Source organism: Sinocyclocheilus grahami, unplaced genomic scaffold, assembly GCF_001515645.1.
Source record: "Sinocyclocheilus grahami isolate Dianchi unplaced genomic scaffold, SAMN03320097.WGS_v1.1 scaffold1815.1, whole genome shotgun sequence".
Taxonomy (NCBI): Eukaryota; Metazoa; Chordata; class Actinopteri; order Cypriniformes; family Cyprinidae; genus Sinocyclocheilus; species Sinocyclocheilus grahami.
Genome location: NW_015506994.1, coordinates 263,106 through 278,832, shown reverse-complemented (window position 1 = coordinate 278,832; position 15,727 = coordinate 263,106). Strand labels below are relative to the sequence as shown.

The following is a 15,727-nucleotide window of genomic DNA, read 5'->3' as shown; positions in this document are numbered from 1 at the left end:
AACTTTTCCACGACATTCTAATTTATTGAGATGCACCTGTAAGTCGTAATATTAGTGTTATGTTGTATAAATAAAGAAGTGTATTCTATATGAGATAAATGAGTAAAATCCCATTGATTAAAAACCTGCTATCAAATACTTAATTCTACTGGCCATCTTCAGCGCGGGCAGCTGAAAACAAAAATGCAGAACATTAATAACTACTGTCATATACATAACGTTATAATGAGAGCACTATTGTAAAAATTGTTGTGAATTCTTAGGGTTTCGCTGACGTTTAATGTTAACTACCTTTTAATCAAAACATTATTTTTGTATCTGCGATACATCCGTTACACATTTTCCCTGTGTGTTAACGTCAGTATTTATGACTGTTGAATGTCTGACTTGACTCTTGGTGATGTATTTTGCCACCTGCCCCCAAACACATGAATCGACTATTAGTCGCCTATCGGCAAGATTCAAAAGTTCCGATTAGACTATGCAAATCTTAAGTCGGGGACACCCGTACATGGAACTATTAAAGAGTCTAAGCGCTGAAGTGTCACAGATCAGAGAGTCGATTCAGTTGTCCCAGACAGCTGTGGAACAGGGTCTGTCCTTACCAGGTTTCCGAAACTATGCCTCAGCTACCCACCCCGAATGCCCATTCCCTGGGTATTGGCCCAATTACAATCCAGGACAGAGAGGGAGAACAGCTCAGTTCCAAGGATTTGCACCATACCATATTTCCACCCAGACAAGAAGTCAACGAAGAAGATGCTTCAACTGTCAGCAGTGTGACACTGACAATTATTTCACCCACTGCTATAGATGTGGAAGCAGTGAGCATTTCTTTGCGGGCTGTAGAGCAAGGGCAGTAAACTTGTCCAGGAATGCTCATTTAAACAAGAGAGGGTTACTTCCACGGGACAGGGAGTAACCTGCCAAATGTTAGAGTCCCACCAATAATGCTCAGGGTGTGGGATGAAGGGCGGTGGCCATAATTTAAGAGTATGCACATCCTGCCACAAAGCTCTATATTGCTCCAAGTTATGTCAGGCTCGCCACTGGGGCAAACACAAGAAAGACTGCCAACAGAAAGGACATAAAGGTGTAAAAGAATTAAGTGTCAAAATGATAACAAATTCAAACAAATCACTGAGTGTGGCCACTTTAGTGGAAAAACAGTGTCTCATTGACTGTTACAGTATATCCATGGAGTTAAAACAACAGCATTGTGGGATACAGGATCTCAAGTTTGTATCATTGATGAGTGGTGGAAAAATGAAATATTACCTGATGTGAGGTTGTGGCAGCTTTCTGAAATAATCGATGCACCTGACACACTTCAGATAATAGCAGCAAACGAACAAGATATCCCTTACGTTGGGTGGATAGAAGTCATGTTTCGGTTGCCAGGAGAAAACGGTGACTGCATAGATTCTGTCATACCCATGCTGGTAACAAAGGGGAAACATCTCTCCCATCCCATCATTGGTTACAATGCTATTGAGTTCATAGTGACAAGCAGTACAGGTTAAAGATCCAGCATGTGGGGAACAGTTCAAGAGAACCGTGAATATGGTTCTCCCCGATTTTAGAGATAAGTCACATTCAAGCTTTTATAGAACTTGTAAAAGCAGAAAAGTCACATGAATATGTGGTGAGGATTCCCAGTGAAAAGGTATTAATTCCCAAGCGTACCTCTTTGCAGGTTGAGTGCCGAATAAAGATGAGTCCACTGAAGGAGGACATCACTTTGATGTTTGAACCCGATCTTGATCCCAAATGGCCAGAAGGGCTAGAGTATCAAGAAACACTTGAAAAGGTAAAGAGGGGTGCCCCACCATACATCATACTTGATGCTCGGAATCCAACGGACCATGACATTGTCCTGTGGGGAAGAACTGTTATAGGGACAGCACATGGTATACAAGCTGTTTATCTGTCCATGTCATTTGATCAGCTAAGTCATTCTATACCTGCATTAGTGAATCCCATCCAAACAATCAGTGTTGAGTTCGCCGGTGATGTCTGGAATCCTCCAGTCGATTTGAGTCAGTCTGAAAAGAAAATAGTACACAAGATGTTATGAGAGGAATGTGCGTTATTCTTCAAGTCAGATGATGACATTGGGTGCATAGAAAATCTAACCCTGAAAATATCCCTAAAATACACAGTTCCTGTTGCACTTTCATACATCTCTGTGCCAAAACCACTCTATAGGGGGATGGAAGCCTCCGCCTTTGTGTGGGTTACAGGGAGCTGAATAAGAAGACTCATCCTGATCGTCAGCCAATTCCTAGAGTCCAAGATATCCTTGACAACCTGGGTGGTAATTCATGGTTTTCACTATTGATGAATGCTCCAGTTGCCTTTCAAAGGTGTATGGAGGAATGCTTGGAGAGCTTGAGAGACCAGATATGTGTGCCATACCTTGATGACATCTTAGTCTACAGCAAGTCCTTTGAAGACCATGTCCACCATGAGTGGGAGGTACTGCAGCAGCTTAGATGGTGCAGAATAAAATTGAAGCCAAGCAAATGTGGGATGTTCAAAAGGGAAATCCGCTATCTCGGAAAAATTGTGTCGGCTGAAGGTAGCAAAGTGGATCCAGCTGACATGGATGCTGTGCGAGCTTGGAAGGAAAAGAGAACAAGTACCGTCTGGCAGCTGTGAACTGTGATGGGCCTCTTAAGTTACTACCGACAATATATTAAGGATTTTTCAAAGATTGCTGGACCACTGTATGATTTACTCAAGGGCACCCCAGGAGTGGAAACACTTTCCAAAATTCCAAACGAAGTAAATGAAGAATAGTGTGCCTTCGAACCAACCAATAATTTGGAACAGGGCTCTGAACCGGTTCAAGGAACGAAAACGAAAACGAAAACTGGAAATGAACGAAATTTTGACAGGAACAGAACCAGAAACAGAAATGAAATCAAATTTTATAGTTCCGAACAGAATTGAAAATATGAAATGGCCATTAACCGGTTAATAACGTTATTTCATCGTTCCATTTAATATTTGAAATTTGCTGTCAACCAATCACAAATTCCAGTAGTATGGCATGCAAATCTGATGCTTACGCATCCAACGAGTGAAATGCCCGCGCTCAGCTGTGAACTCATCATAGATAAGTCGCAATGGCAATGCACTGGCATTAAGAGTTTATCTGAGGATAGTGTAAGAAGGATTCAATAGATCACACGCACCTGCAGCGCTTCTGTGAACGGAGAAAACTGAATAAAACTATAGGCTTACATAAAAAGGAATATATAGGCATATACACAAAATATATTTCACTTAAATCATTGACAGATTAACAGAACGAAAGAAAAAAATGTGCTGGATTACGGTTCATTATGTTCCAGCCCTGGTTTGGAAGGATGACGACCAAGAGATCTTGGAAAAATGTATCAATCATCTGGTCGAACCACCTATCCTCGGATTTCCGGACTTTTCGCTGCCCTTTATTCTTCATACGGATGCCTCAAACCAAGGTCTGGGGGCATTATTGTACCAAAAGCAGGATGGTAAGCTCAGTGTAATGAGATCCGTCCGGATCTCGAACCCTCACAGCTGCCGAATGAAATTACCACCTCCATTCGGGTAAATTAGAGTTTCTCGCCCTCAAGTGGTCAATAACGGAGAAATTTAGATACTACTCATACTACGCATGAGTCTTTAGTGATAATAAACCTCTCACGTATGTACTATCCAGTGCAAAACTCAATGCAACCGGCTGTAGGTGAGTAGCGGAGTTTGCGGACTTCCATTTTTCAATAAAGTACCGCCCTGTCCGAGAAAATGCAGATGCCGACAGTTTATCAAGATTGCCTCTCGACATCGAAGGGATTATAGAACAATATACAGAGGAAATGTCATCAGACTGCATTGCAGCCACTGCACATGCTGTAGAAGTACAGGAAGATGTCTCATCTTGGGTAATAGCTGCTTCGTCTCCTTGTTTGCCTGACAGGGATGACAATGAGCCTCTTCCAGTGGCTGAAATACAACAGAGTCAAAAGGAGGATCCACACATCGGGCCTGTAATAAAATATAAATGAACTGCTATGCGACCTCGTGCCCACCAAATTAAGTCTCTTACCCCTCAGAGCCGATGTCTTCTTCGTGAATGGGAGAAGCTTCATTTTGATGAGGATGGTATCCTGAAGCGGAAGACAGCCAATCGACACCAACTTGTCCTACCTGAAAGATACCAGGCAGTAGTAATGAAGGAATTGCACAGTTGGATGGGTCACCAAGGGTCACCACACGACATCACTGATCAGAGACAATTTCTTTGGGCCCAGTATGCAACAAGAGAATGAACATTATGTTGCAAAAAGCTGTCCTTGCTTGAAGCAAAATAAGCCTTGTAAGGAGACAAGGGCTCCTCTCACCAATATTATCACAACCCAGCCTTTTGAGCTTGTATCTGTTGACTTTCTTCATTTAGATAAATGTAAGGGGGGATACGAATACATATTAGTGATAGTCGACCACTTTACACAGTTTGCGCAGGCGTACCCTACAACATCTACAACATCAATCTGCTGAAACAGTAGCTGATTGCCTGTTTAATGACTATGCCCTGCGATTTGGATTTCCGAGATGAATACACCACGACCAAGGTGGTGAATTTCAAAACCAGCTTCTAGCCCAGCTGACAAAGAATTTTTGTGTCCTCAGTTCCAGAACACGTACCACCCACAAAGGAACGGTCAGACGGAAAGATTAAACAGGACCTTACTTCAAATGCTCAAAACATTAACAGACAAGCAGAAGATGAACTGGAAGGAATCTCTGAATAAACTCATCTTTGCATATAATAGCACGAAATGTGAGGTAACAGAATTCTCACCTTTTTATCTTCTTTATGGCCGGCATCCCAGACTACCAGTGGATCTACTCTTTGGTTTGTAAGAAAGCACTGGAACAGTGAGCCACCAGGAATACCTGCAGAGATGGATTGAACAGATGCAAGAAGCACATGAAATAGCAAGAGAGAATGTGGACAAAGCAGCAGTGCGAAGTAAAAAACATTACGATAGAAAACTGAGAAGTGCATCCTTGTTTCCGGGTGACCGTGTACTTGTTAGAAACCTGACACCAAGAGGAGGAGGCATGGGTAAATTGCACAACCACTGGGAAGAGACCATCCATACTGTCGTGAGGCGAATGAAAGAAGATCTCCCGATTTAAGAAGTGAAGCCAGAGGTAGGAAAGGTAACCTCTTGCTGTCATGTGATCACCTGCCAATGGAAGGGCAATCTAACACAGCTGTTTATTTAGAAAAAAAGATGACAAAGCAGAAGAGAAATTATACTTTAAAATCTAATGAAGATGAAGAAGAGGATGAGAACGAGTTCTGTCTTTATTACTCACCAAACCAGCAGCACCGTGGAGAAGGGAGTGACGGAAGTGCTGACAAGTTAGAAAGGGAGACAAGTGGACTGGCCGGGCAGACCAAGGATGGTGAGGATGTAGGAGAAAGAGTGGACACTGTTGAGCTTTCACATGAAGAATGCCCATGTGAAGACGGTGATGAAGAGCTGATTCAAGTAAAGGACCCATTAGTGACAGGGCACCGTGAAGAGGAACGGATTGAAGTTGAGCACACAGTATCACTTGAGCCATGCAATGATTCCACGGTAGATGAGAGACATCCAAGACCACAGAGAGAAATTGGTCATAAGGTCAGGGTGTAACATCGGCACTTCTTTAGACAAACAAATTAGATAGATTGTGATCTAGCAAACTGCTTTATATAACAAAGCACTGTAAACAAGCAACGACTAGATAACTTGGCAACAATAATTAATCGTAAATAATCTTTAAAGGTTTTTTTTTTTTTTTTATAATGCAGATTATTCAGTGCCGGCCTGTCAGACTGAGGCTGCCCACTTCTAGTTGCACGTGTGTGGACTTGAATGCCGTGAAAGCGTAGCATGAACACACATAAAATCAGTAACAGTTCGCAATTAAATTCATATCCTACCTTTTCATCTGAGATTTTTAATCCGCAAGCATTCTGAGCATTATTCCTTATTCCTAGTCGTCCTTTTATGCTAGGCTAAGAAGATCTCCCGATTTAAGAAGTGAAGCCAGAGGTAGGAAAGGTAACCTCTTGCTGTCATGTGATCACCTGCCAATGGAAGGGCAATCTGACAAAGCTGCTATTTTAGGAAAAAGGATGACAAAGCAAAAGAGAAGTGATACTGTAAAGACTAATGAACATGAAGAAGAGGATGAGGACGAGTTCTGTCTTTATTACTCACCAAACCAGCAGCACCGTGGAGAAGGGAGTGACGGAAGTGCTGACAAGTTAGAAAGGGAGACAAGTGGACTGGCTGGGCATACCAATGATCTTGAGAGGGTGGGAGAGGAAGTAGACACTACCGAGTTTTCACAGGAAGAATGCCTTGGTGAAGACGATGAAGGAGAGCTGATTCAAACTGAAGAATCTTTAGGGATGGAACACTGTGAGGAAGAATGTTTTGATATTGAGCACACAGTATCACCTTAGCCATGCAATGATTCTACGGTAGATAAGAGATATCCTAGACCTCAGAGAGAAAGACGAGCTCCTCGACTGTTCAGTTATGGTCATCTCTGAACCCCCACTTGTTATAATACAAGCTGTAGTGGTGAAGTTCAGCAGTATCCGAATATGCCTTACCTTGGGCAGCAAGCACTTCCACCATGGCCAAGTCCAGTACCATTTTATAATCCCTACCCATATCTTGTGTACGGATATCAGAGATAGACTTTGGCATAATGCAGGCTAAGAAAACATTGATTTAGTAAAATCAGAATGAAAGGAAAATTAATAAGATTGAAAAATTTTGAATTACATGATGTCAGGACGACATCTAAATTTTGAGGGGGAGTGTGTAGAGGTTAAAAAAGATCAATATGATCATAAAAAATATGACAGAATCAATGTGATTTAAGTGTAATTTTTGGAGTGTCCACTAGGGGAAGATTGAAGGTTGCAGGTTGTAGCTGACACGAGCTCTGCTGTGCGTCACAGCCAATACAGACATGCAGAGACAACAGCATGAGTCCGTGTCTTCATTTATTAATGTCTATTTTCTCCCTTTATCAGGTATGAAATACATAACAATGTATTTTCATTATGAGTTAAAGCGATATAGTTGTCATGAGACTGGTTATCTCCGTGAATATATGTGAAAGCATGGTGTTTGATGCAAACAAAGACGGTAATGTTACCTATGCTAATCGGCATGCTTAACATGCTAAACATTAGGGTAGAGAAGATTAAATGAGATGTATCTCATAGTGGTTTAAGTGGAACAAAAGGGTATATTTGTACAATGTTAATTGAAAGTGAATGTTATGTGTAATGAAGTTCATATTTTTGTTTTTTTTGTATTTCATAATGAGTTCAATGCTTTATAATGGACTGTTGAAATAGTGTTTCATCGAGTTGATATTGAACAAATTGATATTGAACATAAAATAACTGTATTATTATGATATAGGAAATAACTCATATTGCAGTTGCAAGAGAACACAGACGTTGTAGACATTTGTTGATGAAAGAAAGACAATACAGACTAATGCAGAGACAACAGCACGAGTCTGTGTCTTCATTTATTAATGTCTATGTTCTCCCTTTATCAGGGTGTAACATTAACAGTTTACGTGATCTGGATCTTGATTTTATTTTTTATTTCTTTGCCGGGAGGCACGCGGTCTATTAAGCGCGTCTACGGTAGTTCATGTTGGCCAAAACACACAAGGAAGCGCGTTGTGAAAAAATATTGTCGCAATCACAGACATTCGCATTCGGCCGGGATTAGTTTTCTCAGAGGATCACTGAGTTTGCCGAAAAACAGTAGGTCATTTGCTCTGGAATATTTACAGAGGTTGTGTGAGAAAAACACAGATGTGGCAGATTCTGACGGGATTAAAATCGCAAAGTACATTGCTGTGAAACACAAATTTATCTAATGACCCCCTGGAAAACTAGTCATGCCCGAATAGGGCTAGACCCTAAAATTATGCCACATGCAAATGAGCTTCTCTACTACTACTTGTGAAATTGATTTAGTTAATTAATTATGAGTTAAATATGAGTTAACTAAATAACTATTAGTTCTGTCAGGACCACTATCGTCAAAACGATAGATACTTAGCATAAAGTTTGGTTTGGCGGTATGGTTCTGTTCTGGGCAAAAAACCTCCCTGCCCATCCATGCAGCCTGTCATGAATGAGCAGGGAGAGCAACAATAATAACCCCCCCAGGGTTAACAGAACAGAACAAGGCAGATATCATTAATGTACTCAATGATATTTAAGTGTAACACTTTATTCAAGATAAAGGAGTCTGATTAGCAAGGAATATCAGAAAGCTAAGTCCTGACTGTGGCAAAAGGTGGAGCTGGGGATGGAGGAGGGTAATTTGCTCCGAAGCAAGCTGAAAAGCTGCTGAATAATACTGAATACAGCTTATATAGGAATGCCGCGATAGGTGTCGTATTCCTATAGGTAGATGTGATCAGCTGAGAATCAGCTGATGCAAGCTTGACTCACGTGACCTGCCAGAACTAACGCTAAAGCTTAATTTTTCTAAAACTCACTGCAAAATACTTATTTGTTTATTCAACTATGTGCGAGTTGATGTAAAATAGACTATAATTAATAGACAATAACAATAATTAATAGACTATAATTTATGTTATTTATTATTACATCATTATATTAATCTTATGTATACATAATAAATAATACTATCACTCATATACAATTAATAAAAAATATATATATTTTAAAAAGTGTTAGATTATTTAGATAAAAGTGGGACAAATAATTACAGAACAATGTAGTCCTAATTTTAGTAAATTAATTAGAAAATGATAGGGGACGCATGATTTTAAATATAGAACGATCCCGTATTTTTTGGGACAGGTGGCAACCCTTTATTCACTGCAGTCATTCAACGAAACGTGCCACACATGAGACAGATTACCTCGTGTGCGCTTACTTGGCCTTTTAATCCCCTCACACAAGCACCAAGCACTCGCCAACTAAGGCATCTACTGTAAAAATCCACACAAGGCTTTAGAACACTGAATAAAATTATAAAGGTGCGTTAGACTGCAGTGGCAAAAGTACGTTCATTGGCACTCAGAATACTACCATAATAGGTAGTGGTAAATATTCTAGCCATAAAAAATAAGCTTTTTTAAAATGCTATTGGAGCATAATATACAACATTTAGGAGACAGTTGTTGTTAGATTTCATTGGTGATTTCAAATATGAAATTTAATCGTAAGCTTGGAAAACAGTTTTGGAGAATTAGGAATTTCCCCATTCAAAGAGAGAGGAGCTGCACTTGTATGCCCGAGAGGCGTTTCAAAGATGGCCGCCGAGTGAAATAACTTGTCTTAAAGAGCAGGTCATATGGGTTTTCGAAAAATATGCAAAGTTGTTAATCAAAAAAGTGCATGATAAATAAAGATATTGTCTCTCAAAGGAAAGAGTCGACTCAAAATCGCCTTAACGAGTCATTATTCTATTTTTTAATCTTCTGCCTGTTACCGATCTACATCACTGGGTAACACATTTGCATAATCCCTGCCTGCCCGCAAAATACGAACACTCTGACCTGCCCACAAACACTTGTGCTAGTTAGTGTGTTTACATCATGTAAAAAAAAATGCTGTGTTCAACGATACCACAGTACAGCACTCGGCACAGCCACCATTTTTGTTTTGTTAAGTGTTTGCAGTTAGCAGCTAAACTTTAGCTGTGGGCACAATTCGCTTGCATAAGTGTTAAACAAAATGTTTTTATGTCATTATTTTAAGAACGGATTGGAGCACTATTGTTTTATGTAAAGGTGCATGCTAGGGTTGCCAGGTTGTCACAACAAAACCCACCCAATTGCTACTCAAAACTAGCCCAATCGCATTTCAAGGGGGGTCCCTCATTAAAATTCAAGCTCCAGGGTATACAATACACACTTTTTGTTGGGGTTCCCCTGGTAAATTTGCATTCCAGGGGCTAAATATGACGTTATTGGGGTCACTTCAACCCGCAACATCAAAAACAACCACGGACTTGACAACACAGATGGTAGCACTCGTTAAATTGTTCAAGTACTCCTTCCTCTCTGTGCCAATCACAACAGCTGACCAATCAGAGCAGAGTAGGCTTATGGAAGGGAGGGGTTTACAGACCTTACGCTCAGAACTGCTTCGAACGAATGGTTTTGAAATCATGGACAAATTACATGTATAAATGTATATTTTGGAAAAATTACAATGTTTTCTGACCTTAGATGCATTTAAACCTGTTGTAGGGAACTCCAACACAATATTAGGACACTTTAAAAACCCATATGACCTGCTCTTTAAAGGGACTTCTGAAATCTGAGGGGGCGTGTGCGATTTCTACCTTTATAATTTCTAATTAGCCATTTAAAATTACTCCTATGAGTGTCTGCATATATAATTACATTTATAACACTTTCCTAGATTGTGTGAAAATAATCGAGATTGATTCATGTGAATGAGGCTTGAGATAGAGATGTGAAGGGCCTCAAATGGCCGGTTTGACTCATGACTCTAGAGGTCTGTGAGAAATTTGAAAGAAATCAGCCACTAGGTGGCGCTCTCGGGTTTTATGACATACACAGTGTTTCACACATACAAACACAATATTCATATAATTTGTTAGATTTCCTCATTCTGAACAACATTGCCTCTAGAACCACTGCTGTCAATCAAAGTATTTTTTGTTAAATATTTGACATTATTTAAAAAAAACTTACTTTAACTGCTTCTTACTACTTTTTCGAACTCATCCTAGACGGTTTTCACCTAAATTGATACAGATGGTCCTAACAAAAAGTTATCAAAAGCTTTTTGATAGACCCAACCATTCTTGAATAACTAACTAATGAATTTGACGACGAGCTTGCCAAACCTGACATGCCAAACTGGACATTTTCAAGAACTGGCTAAAGGGACTTGTCATAGCACTTTTGAGCACGTTCTCTTTGGTCTTATGGCTTCTATTTTTCTTCTCATTTGTAAGTCACTTTAGATAAAAGCGTCTGCTAAATAAATAAATGTGATGCAAATGTACATAAACAGTTAAGTCTAAAAGGATAACCACAAAAGCACATTTTCCTATGTTTTTAAAGTTGAGTACACAACCAATTCACAAAACTAAAACTAACTTTACCACACTAATGCAGTCAGTTTGGTATGAATGTGTGGATTACATTGTAAATACGAAATGATCTGAATTTTTTGTATTTATTTGTCCTATTGCTTTTCATAATAAAATAAGATTTTGATCACATCACATGCCCCTAAGGCTGATAACACACAAATGGGTTGAACAGACACTCACAAACCATAAATGAATCTAGCGATCCACAAGCATCCACAATATATTTGTTTACTCACAGAACAGCATCAGTCAGTGTGATGGGGAGATTTAAGAGAAATCCACTAAATGCTATGAACTGTAAAATGTAAAATTGTATTACTATTTAATTGATTAAAACCAAAACAAAATGATCAAAGTAAAATAAATGTTTATTTCTTCAACAGGCAGAGAACAAGCACTATGGAACATCAGAAGTCAGTACAGATCAACACCTACAACAGGAAGTGTTGAAGAAAAAATATAAGATTGGTCTGAAAGACAGAAATCAGTCAGAAGTATCTGATGAACTCAGAAGAGCTATAAAAGATTGTCTCTCAGAATCATCTTCCACTTTCAGACTTGAAGACGTGTCAAAACACTCAGACATCAGAGTAGATGAGGAAGATGATGGTGACTGCAGGAGAGGAAGAGAAGCAGCACAGCAGATGATGAGTTTACTGGAGAAGAAAGATCTGAGAGAAATCAAAGAATCGTTTCTGCCTCATCAGGGGAAACTGTGGCATCAGTGGAGTCAGAAGAACAAAGAGCTACATCAACCTCAAGGAGATGAGATAGAACTGGACATCAGCAGAAAACAAAAAGAGATGAAGAATATCCGTGAAATGCAGCATAAAACTGATATCAGTGAGTTTATAAAGTTCTTCATTAAAGAAATAACCTCAGATACTGGACATACGATGTTTTTCATTAAATGGCTCGGAATACTCCTGGATGAATATACATCTGCTGACTTGTTTGTTCTTCATCACAAATATTATGAAACATGGTCAACGGTTTTAAAACTGAAAGAGAAACATGAACCAGAAGAGCTGACAGTTAAACAATCAGAACTTGAGAGAATATCTGAGGATCTTCAAGCTGCAGCCCTTGGTTTGGAGCACATCATGAGGGAGATCGGTCAGATCTATGAATCATGTTCATCTGTGAAGAAGAACAAGAAAGACCTGCAGATTCACTTCTCTTCTCTCCCGAGTCTTGCAGCAGAGATGATGGTCTCTGGATTTCCACTGGAGCTGATGGATGGAGATGCTGCTCATGTTCATGTGATCTGGATCTCTGCTGTTCTTGATGAACTCAAACAGAAACTGGGAGACCAGAGAGTCTTTGTGCTGTCAGTTTTAGGGATTCAGAGCTCTGGGAAATCCACCATGCTGAATGCCATGTTTGGACTCCAGTTTGCCGTCAGTGCTGGCAGGTGCACCAGAGGAGCTTTCATGCAGCTGATCAGAGTCTCAGACGAGATGAAAACACAGATGAACTTTGACTTTATTCTGGTTGTTGATACTGAAGGTCTTCGTGCTCTAGAACTGGCTGGAAGATCAACAAGACATCATGACAATGAATTGGCCACATTTGCTGTTGGTCTTGCAAATTTGACGTTGATCAACATCTTTGGAGAAAACCCTGCTGAGATGCAGGAGATTCTTCAGATTGTTGTTCAGGCCTTCATGAGGATGAAGAAGGTCAGACTGAATCCCAGCTGTGTGTTTGTGCATCAGAACGTTTCAGACATCACAGCTAGAGAGAAAAACATGGAGGGAAGGAGACGACTGCAGAATGAGAGATGTGATAAAAATCCTCAGTCTCCCTGCTGACCACTTTAAAAAGGACAGTGAGTCCATCGACATTTTCTCTGTGTCGAGTTTTTCTACATATGTTTTCAAAAAGTCCACAACAAGTTGTTTTAACGGGACTGTAATGTGTGCTTGCAGAAGAGTTAAACAATTTTGTGGATATGGTCAAACTCTGTCTCTAGAGAAAGAAGCTCAAATAAGATCATTAGTCACAGATGTTGACCAGCAGACAGACAAAATGATTCAGTCATTTAACATTTCAAAGATGGGATACAACATCAGCTGCACTCAAAAACTCATAGATTACATCAACAAGAGAGTAACAGAACATCAGGAAGGACCAGTGAATTATGAGTTCAAGAATGAATTCTTTATTGATTTGGTTTTTTCCATCTGTAAGAAATCAAACAAGATGATCACCGACCAACACATACATTTCAAGGAAGCAATATATGTTGAGAAGAGAGAAGAGTACTATAGTATTTTCCAGAAATACTGTCATGGAGCAACATCTGTTGCCATTTTTAGTGAGATCATCTGTCAAAAACTGAAAGAGCCCATTGAGCAGAGTGTCTACAAGAAGACTGCCAGAGATCTGACGGATGAAATGAGATCAAACTGTGAATCACTGAATGGAAACAGATCAAATCTGGACAAACACATCCTGAAGATACTGGCAGAAGATGAGGATTTTGACAAATACATGAACTACATTCATAATCCCAGAGAGCACTTCAAGAGTTTCATCAGAGATGAAGTCAGTCGGTACATCACTGATAAGTTCAGTGTCAGTGTTTTACCCAAGATGAAGGAGAACATTAAACTCCTGCAGCAGAAGATCATGAAAGCAGCACATGAATCCACTGAACATGTTCAAGTCAACAGAGGAGATGCTAGTTTGTGGTTGAAGAGTTTCACACAGAACCTCTCAGAAGAGCTGATCTTCTCTGAAAAAGACCTCAGTGGAGTCAAACATGATGATGTTGATGATTTCAACCTCCTAAAAGATGTGTTGAGAAACAAACTTCCTGCTATAATATCTGATATCAGCAGTAGATTTAACACAGAGACATTTCCAGTAAAGTTAGACTGTAAGGACAGACCAGATGAGCTTCTGACTGATCACTTCTGTCAGTGTTGTTGGGTTCAGTGTCCATTCTGTACAGCCATCTGCACCAACACCATAGAAAACCATGATGGAGATCACAGTGTTCCTTTCCATCGTAGTATTGGTCTGAATGGAATATATACATCGAACTTGTCTACTCATATCTGCACATCAGCAGTAGCAAGCAGCAATCTATATTTTTATCCCAATGACTCAGATGATAAAGTTCTCTGGAGAGATTACAGAAGAGCAGGAGGAGTTTATGCAGACTGGAGCATCACCCCTGATCTCTCTGTACTGCCCTACTGGAAGTGGTTTGTGTGCAGATTCCAGAAAGATCTGGAAAAATACTACAAAAAAATTGAGGGTTATGTTGAGATACCAGATGAATGGAGAAAATACTCAAAACAGGAAGCTATTGAAAGTCTGAATAAATACCTTTAAAGGAAAAGGTAAAGAATGAGACTCTTACATCTATCAGACCACAGTTGGAAATGAGTTTCTTTGATATTCATCAGTGAGTCTCTGGAGTCATTTACACCTCAGAAGAGCAGAACTTCATCAAATACACTAGAGGAGGTTTAAAGACAAGATTCATTTCCTTATACAAGTATGTGTGAAATGATCTTATCTTCAAAACAACATGAATTAATGTATATGTTTCATGTTTGATGTATTACAATTTATTAATATTTGACTGCTTAATCTTTATGATCAACCAAAAACAAAGGATCTATAAAGTTAATGACTGTTAATTATATGATAGAAATTTAATATAATTTAAATAGAAACAGAAATAGAAATAGAAATACAGATAACTGGATAGCAAATGTAGCAAGTTAAACAACCCATGTATAGGTCACAAAATAAGGACACAAATACAGAAAGACTTTTGTAAGAATTTTTATGCTGGTTGAAAAAAATATGTTTTAGTTACAAATTACAAATAACATCCTGTAACAGAATATGCCATATATTGTATTTAAAAAATAGTAAACTTTTTGATGATTGAAAAAAAAAGAAGACGATTACCTTTCAAGGTGACAGTTAGAAACACTATTCACAAACACTGAGTAAGCCCTGTTCAGACTACACGATTTTAACCCAATTTTGCCACGATCTGCTTGACGTAGGGTGTCATGGGGATTCGTATACGACAATGGGCGTCGGGATGCACGATTCAATCGTTTCATCTCGTGTAGTGTATCATAGTGCACGACGCCTCTGTGATGCTTTATGATGTCAACACAGAAAGACTAGCATGTTTAATGTATTGTTTTTACGTTGTACATAAGTTCCATCACAGCTATGACACTGGCCAATAGGAGCACAGAAGTGCCTTTGTACAAGCTTTCAAACATGCCGAAACGAAAGGGAGACAATGGTATTGGTCCTGCTAGGTGTAATTTTACAATGAAGGAAAATGTTCGTGGAGCTACGGCAACAATACTCCTGCATTTATGATGAGGGACTACCGCAACACAGTGAAAAAAGGTAAAATAAAAACTATTTTACCTCAGTTCTCTTAGAGAGTCCATACATACCATGCCATCCAGATTTTTGTCCATTTTTAGGTTTTCTTTCTTTTTTTGGCTTTTCTGATGACAAGACAGGGCAAAACACGC

General features: G+C 39.4%; 1 protein-coding gene across 1 annotated transcript; it reads left to right on the top strand.

The window, feature by feature from the left end:
* Nucleotides 1–13,406: 13,406 nt before the first annotated feature.
* LOC107572812 (interferon-induced very large GTPase 1-like) lies at nt 13,407–14,546 on the top strand. The gene has a single exon (XM_016259246.1). It carries the CDS (start codon nt 13,407–13,409, stop codon nt 14,544–14,546), a length of 1,140 nt encoding a protein of 379 aa, XP_016114732.1.
* The last annotated feature ends 1,181 nt before the right edge of the window (nt 14,547–15,727 follow it).